We start from the raw sequence: 7,497 nt of genomic DNA on the forward strand, positions 1-7,497 counted from the left end.
GGTCTTGAGTCCTAAAATGTCCATGGACTCGACAATTCTCGCTCCGGTGCCTACTCGATTCACGGGTTCACACTTTGCGACTCTGGGCAATAGCTTGCTTAATCTCCACAACGGCCCCTTGCGGCGGGATGCCTGGATTTCACCTTGCGGATACCCTGCTGGGGTTATCTCACAGGGGAATACCAGGACGGGTTCCCTAAGCAAGCGCTTAGAAACCGCTCGGTGGTTTGCGCTATATAAATTCCTGTATATTTACATTTACTTGTTGTGAATGTATTGTTTATCCAGTTGTTTCTTTGTATATAGCCAATAAAGATGTCTTTAAAAAGTCTTAAATGGGATATTAGCATACTGTGGTCACCAAAACAATTGTTTGAGTCATACCTCAGGAACTATACATTGCCAAAGCATGGAGTTATTGCTTACCAGTTTAGAGAGACCAGCCCTAAAAATTAGTATATATTCTGACAATCAAAGATGAAAAAAAGGCTAATTCTAATGTTCATTTCAGTGTCTCAGTGTGGAAAAATGGCTGGTGAAAGTGAAAGAGGAGTTTTGCAAACTGTTTCTGGCTATACTTATTGACTCAACTGGGTCATTTATGAAAACAGAATGAGAGGGCAGGGCAGGATTAACAACTGTCTTGTGGAATTTCAAGCAAATATTTAACTCCTCAGTGGATATATACTTGAACAATTTGTATACTTTAAAATCAATTGTTTTCATTGCCTAAACCACATAAAAAATCACTGTAGAGAAAAGCCCAATTTCCCATGACAATATCTGTCAAATATACCTTCCAACCAGAGGTTAGTCATGACATTCTACTTCAGAAGTAAAGTGTAAGGATGTTCAGGTCTGTCTTGCAATCTCTCAAATAATAAGCTTAGGAAGAAAGAAATAACTCTTAAAAGTTGACTATTAATTAGGCAGCATTTCGATTGAAGAGCAAATTTGATTCACTGTATGTTTTATGTTTATCATTTAAATATGCCTATTAAAACCTGAAAATCCACACAAAATATATACCTCAGATTCATTGTTTAAAATCCCCTCAAAGTATATAATACAATGTTCTCCTTAAATAGGGAAATAAATAAATTAGTGAGAGCCTAGTTCCTGAATTTTTCTATCAAATGAAGTAATAATATAATACAAAGGTGCTAGAAATTTTAACAGCCTTAATAGCTACAAAAATTCACAAGTGAGACTGAAAATCCCGTATGTGTTAATTGCAACCTTCTCAGTGGTGCTACTGTTAGTCACGTGTTGAAACAAGGTATACCTCACATCATTAGAGTAAGCTGAATCATATTCAGTAAGATGCTACGAAAGACTGTAACTGGAATAAAGCCAAAACAACTTTCTGCTGCCTCCATTATAATGGGTAGTTCAAGTGTGTCAGATCCTAGCCTAATTTGCTTATCCAGAAATATCAACATTAGAATATCGACCTTGGTCTTTGAGGTACTAGACAGAATAATAGTACTTGAAATACTGTCTCAGGAGTAGTCAAACAACAATTGCAAATCATGTCCTACCAAATCTCCTTTTATTTCCTTGCCTGCATTTCATGAAAAACAACCCTGAATGGGTATCTCCCTTGGCCACATTTGACCACCAATAGCTACACCCAAATAGGATGGCATGCCAGTTATTTTTTCTATATGTGGAGACGAGCTAGTTTCAACCCTCATGAGCTTTTCTTTTCTTTAAAAGAGCCGAAATGGATATACCTTTTCAAATCAGCTTTACTTCGAGAGGTGGAGACCCTACTATCAGTAAGTTGATTACATACTTACAAGCTTGGGTCTCAAAGGCCAGAAGCAACTCTATTCTCTCTCTAACATCTCACTAAACCCCTTCCCCGCTCATGACGAGCTCAGCTCGTCATGAGTTGTGCCGCTCGTATGCTCATGACGAGCTGAGCTCATCATGTAACGCGGCTTTTTAAAAAAAGCCGCACAGCGCGAAAAAAGCCGCCGCACGCATGCGGTTAAAATGTCTCTTGCTGCCAATTGCAATACTTCCTTATCACGACTTTCCAAAAATATAATTGTGGCAGCTCAAAAACTGCAAAGGGTATGTACAGATGCAAAGCTTGGATTGGTGATACCTGCGGCTGACGAAGCACACCCTTCTGGCATCTTCCTTCAAGGCAGTCCCAGGTTTTTGTCTGACTGTAGGGTCCATGCCATGGTATTATATAAAACTGTGGATTAACGCTTGTCTCTAAGCTCACAATATGTAGATCAGTGACAGCCCTCCGTGTACCTCACTAAAGCATTTCAGACTATATATTGTAGTGACAGTCATGTTCTCATCATAATCAAAGTATAACTTCAACCAGAGAGAGGAATACAAAATGACAGATATACTGATATCCACCACTGAAAACTTTCTCTCATTACTGATGAGATTGTTGGCGAAATCTGAGCTTCCTGAACCCACTGGTGTACCTGCACAATTGCTATTGTTAAAAATTGTTTAGCTGCTCTATATACTAATATGATTAACTCGAGATGGTTGGCTCCTGTTTAAGGTCAGGAAAATGCTTGCAAAATCATCTACTTTCATCAGATTGAGCAGTTCCACCTCACAAGTTTCATTTTTTTCTTTCTACCATGCAAATGCAATCTATAGACCAGACCCTTTCAATCAAGAAGAGGACTGAGTTTGGGTGAATCACTAGCAATGATCAAACTTTCATTCACTCACCACTGGCAATAGCCTTCTGCATTTGCTGCTAAGCCAACCATTAGCCACAACTTCTTAGATCTAATTACCACACTACATATTGTCCAGTATGTAATTCCTTCTAGGATTGTTTATGCAACTGTCTCTAGCACAACTCCGAGGCAGCTGCAGCCGGTAGTGGGAGTACCGGTCGGGTGGTAACGTGGGGAGGGGAAGGGGCAGGGTGGGGCGGTAGTAATGTATGGATTACGGAGTTTAACAGGTAAGTTAACATATAAATAAATAAATAAAACGAATTTCGTTGTGTGCATTGCATCGCATTTGGTGATGCAGTGCATGTAACGAAATTCGTTTTATTAATGTACATAATTACTTACTTGTTAAACTCCGTAATCCATACATTACTACCCCCCCCACCCTGCCCCTCCCCCACCCCACGTCACCGCCCGACCGGAACTCCCACTACCGGCCACGGCTGCCCCGAGGACCTTTCACAAGGTGACCAAGGAAGACTGCAAAAGGACTAAAGACAAAAAGGTTCTGTGGGAAACCACTTATTGTTCCTTCCATAGAAACATAAGCACATTGCAGGTCTTGTTGAATCTCTTAATAACTCATTTTGACTGGGGTGGAAATCTATGGACAACCTTTACTCATCACACATACCTTTTGTGTAGCCTCACTGAACTTGGTACCACTTTCACTGATTGTTTTTGGGAGGAACACCACCCAACAGAAAAGTCATAAAGACATAAAGCCCCTTTCCCTCCGGGGAGCCACTGGCCTATTAGCTTTTAGAAAGGACCTTAAAACCTGGCTGTTTATCCAGTAGGCCTCTTTGGTTGCTGTTTCTTTCTTTCCTGTGTCTTTTTCTCTTTTAATGTGTTATGTTAGTTTACTGCAGCCTTCTTCAATTAAAAGCGCTGGGACACTCTTTTTGAGTAGCCGCGCGCTCTACAAGAACCATTTTAACATAACATAACATAACATAACATAACATAACATAACATAACATAACATTTGCCACCACTTGTACACCAATACTTCTGTGAATCACAACCCTAGAGTACTAGGTGGCATAGTCTGTGTCCTACATAATGTACCTGTTCTCATTGGTGTTCCAAAGATCTGGAGCACCAACAATGTCCATCTCATTCTCTCAAAATGCGTCTCCATCACTGTCAGTGGTATTAATGGTGTCTCAGGTAAGGATTATTACTTCCAATTGCCTTGGCAGATCAATCAAGAACAAGGGCTTTCTTTCATTTTTACACCCTTTTTGCCGTCTTGTTTTTGGGCAGCCTTTTGTAGGCACAAGCTTACCAAAACACCCTGGAAATTCAATGTCAGAAGATAGGTCCTACATCTGTGGCATCATTAATGGTCTCGTGATTTCTGGCTCACGATAAAGAATATTTTACTCATAGGACGCAAATAACAATCAAGGATGCTTAGCTCTTGCCTGTGTTCTTGCCTTATTCAAATATAACTCTTCAAGAGAGAGTCAGCAACCTGTCTGTGCCTCACAGTGGACTGCCGAGGTAGTGCCTGCTTGTCCACCTCCTTCATTTCGGGTAAGGGTTAGCCAGGCATCTCCTATTCCTGTTCAGTAAAAATAGGTAACTCCAAGCTCAATACTTTTTCCACTACACTTTTCCATGCACTTTAAGTATTCTTGCCCTCGTCGGTGCTTAGTTTGCTTTCTCATGCTAACTGCTCATTGTTTTTTTCTGAACAGTAACCATCAATTTGGGTGAAGGAGGGAAGGGACAGAGGTTGGTTGGTTATTGGAAGGGGGGCGTTTTTTTTTACATGTGTGATAAGTTGCAGAGGCCATGCTATGCATGGCTTCCCCATTACCCATCTTCTCATGCAGAGCAGTTGATAGCACAGGCATGTTATTTTAAAGGACATACATATCATGAAAATATAGATGGGTTAAAAGTTTTACTCTCTTTGTCTATTCAATGTCCCTCAGAATCCTTCAGTGAAAAATATCAGTTATTGGCCTCTGTATTTATATGTACAACCAATGTGCATTCAGACCCAAGAGATTATTCATTGTTGTTAATGAATAACTGCCCAACACATATAAACCTTAAGTGGTGTGCTACAGCATTCCTTAGTTTTAACATCACTTCTCTGAATTATGTTTGAAATCAGAGAATAAAAAGAATACTTCCTTTGGGTACATAACTATGCCAGCCAATCAGCCAGTGCCTTCTGTTTTCTAGAATGCAAGTATACACACACATTCTGTACTCTATAAACCCATGATACCTCACTATGTCAATGTACTTGTAGGCCCTTTTAGGAGCCCTACCATGTATTCTGTACATTTTACCAAAGTTTAGCTGCCCACAAAAACGACCTAATAATAACTTAACCCTTGATAACAAACACAATCACTTCGTGTATTTCTCATCCGTTCCTGTTTGTGGAATTTCCACTTCTAGCTTGAGAGCAGTGTCATTGTACTAAATTGTTTAGCTTCAGGGTTGGATTGGTAAGGTGGGCACTCATGCAATGGGCAATGAGCCGGTATCGGAGATGCAGCTGTGGGACACTTTTTGTGGGGTGGGTGGCCAATTTGGGCTGTGTCTGTGCTGTTCAGATGCCGCCAGTGATCCAGTGGGGGCCTGAGCAGCCTTTCACGGGGCAGATGAGATTCTACTACATCCCTTTCACCAAGCAAAGGTGCATTTCTGTCTCTTGCTGGCCAACCCATTAAGGAATACAGATTGAGCCGGGGCACCTGAGCAGAAGTGGCCTTACATATATTCAGGTGTGGTTCTCCAATAATCTGTGCATAATTAGTCCTGGCAACATTGGCATTTTCTTTAGCTCAGAGAAGTTAAGAAGACATGCTTTTTTTGAAGGGACCCCCCCCCCTTTTTTCATTACACTTAAAACACTGAAGCAGTGTTTTGCAAAAAGGCCCAATCCGCAAATATGGGCCACTTTATTTTTAGGGTGTCCGGCTCTATTTTAGATCCCAATCCAACCCTGTTTAGCATATGATTGTTGTGCTAGGATGCTAGTATTTTAAGTGATGTAACTGGAAGCAACGATGGGGTCAGAAAAGATATTTAAAGATCAGTCAATAGTCAAATGATTTTCGAAAAGAATTCCCTAGTATGGTTTTCACTGATTACTTTATGTCTTTATTCAAAATGCCCATGTGCTCCTCCAAAAGTGACATTGTCTATCTTGATAAAAAGTGTTGGGCCATCTCCAGAGGATCACGATTAAGTTGTTCATTAATTTTCACTCAGGAGGCTTTCACAAATAGTAATAATGATGATCCCCCAAATGAAAGATGGTCCTATTTTATATCTATAGTATTTAGTTAGATTTTACATTATAGACATACTAAAATAGTATTGAGAGCAATGCAACCAGGGCCAAGGCCCAAGAGGTGAGATGTCCAAGCTAATGGACAATGTTATATGTTAAAGTACTAAACATGTACATCAATGTATAGACAGAGGTGATAATGCTCTTTTCAGATGTGATCAAAAAGGAAGTGGCACTTACTTGCTTTCTTGAGCTAGTTGTGCTTTTGCTTCCTTTAGAAGGGATCTTAATTGAGCTGTAGGGCTTGCCCTGGTGCTTGTAGCTCATCCTGTCAGGGTCCTGTGGTGTTGAGGGCAAAGGATTCATGAAGAGTATCCGTGCTATTAAGCCATACAAAACAGTGGCCAAGACCAGGGGTATGACATAAAAGATTGTAAAGTCCAGAAAGTAGATGGGTGTGTATAGATTTCGTGAAACCCGGTAACCACAGTTGACTTGAACACCATCTGCGAATGTCACCTCTTTGGTGTCCACCAGAAAGAACCACATCACGCAGTACATAGAGGTGAACATCCACACGAAAGCAATGATCTTCTTGGCCCTGGAGACGGTGCATATAAACTGAGCTTTGATTGAGTGGCAAATGGCAATATACCTTTCAACAGTGAATGCTGTTATGGAGCACGCTGAGATATTGATGCCAAGGTACTGCAGGTAGGTGATGCACAGACAGCCGGCATAGCCATATACCCATGAAGCAACTACCTCAGAGATGTTTGGAAGTCCAGCGGCAAGCAGGACAATGAGGTCCGCGATGGCCAAACTGACCAAGTAGCAGTTAGTTGGGGTCATCATATGCTTGGTTCGTAACACAACCATCACCACCATTATGTTCCCTGCAATGCCTATTCCACAAATTAGAAGCACTAGAAAAATGGTTATGACTTGCACTTCTAGTGCGTTTTGTGGCATTTTTTCTGAGGTTTCGTTTCCTGAGGTCATGTTCACAAATGAGAACCCTGAAGCGAGTGTCTCGTTGTCCATTGTGTCTTCGGGTTCTTCTGCCTAGGGTTCCTGATGCTAGTGACAGTTGACACTGGGCGGTTGTACTCCTTTTTTAACAAGTTTAAGAATCCTGTGAAAGAGAAAGGCAGAGAAACACACTTATTTGGATGAATAAGATCAAACTTCCAAATACATATAACTTAATACCATTGTGGAATCTCTATAGCTGAAGAAGGTTACTGGTTATTACTTATGTAATAGTTAATATAATTATATAACATACTCTACCATTTTTTGTGTGTCTAGCCTTTGACAACTGGTGTTAATAATGTATTTTGCTGATTGGTACTTGTTTGATTTCCCTCTTAAGGCCAAAAGGCTTAAAGGCGAAGTGGACCCCTCGAAATTGAAACCTGCCACATTCAGGAAGTCTCCACAATAGATTCATTAGTCCACTGAAATATATTTCCACCTTACGTAGAACTCGCCAAACCCTGC

General features: G+C 40.7%; 1 protein-coding gene across 1 annotated transcript in view; it reads right to left on the minus strand.

The window, feature by feature from the left end:
- The window catches only part of LOC144766706 (thyrotropin-releasing hormone receptor-like), a 422,316-nt gene extending 415,278 nt beyond the window's left edge, over nt 1-7,038 (minus strand). Inside the window, exon 1 of the mRNA XM_078650468.1 lies at nt 6,235-7,038. Within this exon, the coding sequence (XP_078506594.1) occupies nt 6,235-7,038 (804 nt within the window). The remainder of the gene's footprint in view (nt 1-6,234) is intronic.
- Nucleotides 7,039-7,497: the final 459 nt, after the last annotated feature.

This window comes from Lissotriton helveticus, chromosome 7 (assembly GCF_964261635.1).
Source record: "Lissotriton helveticus chromosome 7, aLisHel1.1, whole genome shotgun sequence".
Taxonomy (NCBI): Eukaryota; Metazoa; Chordata; class Amphibia; order Caudata; family Salamandridae; genus Lissotriton; species Lissotriton helveticus.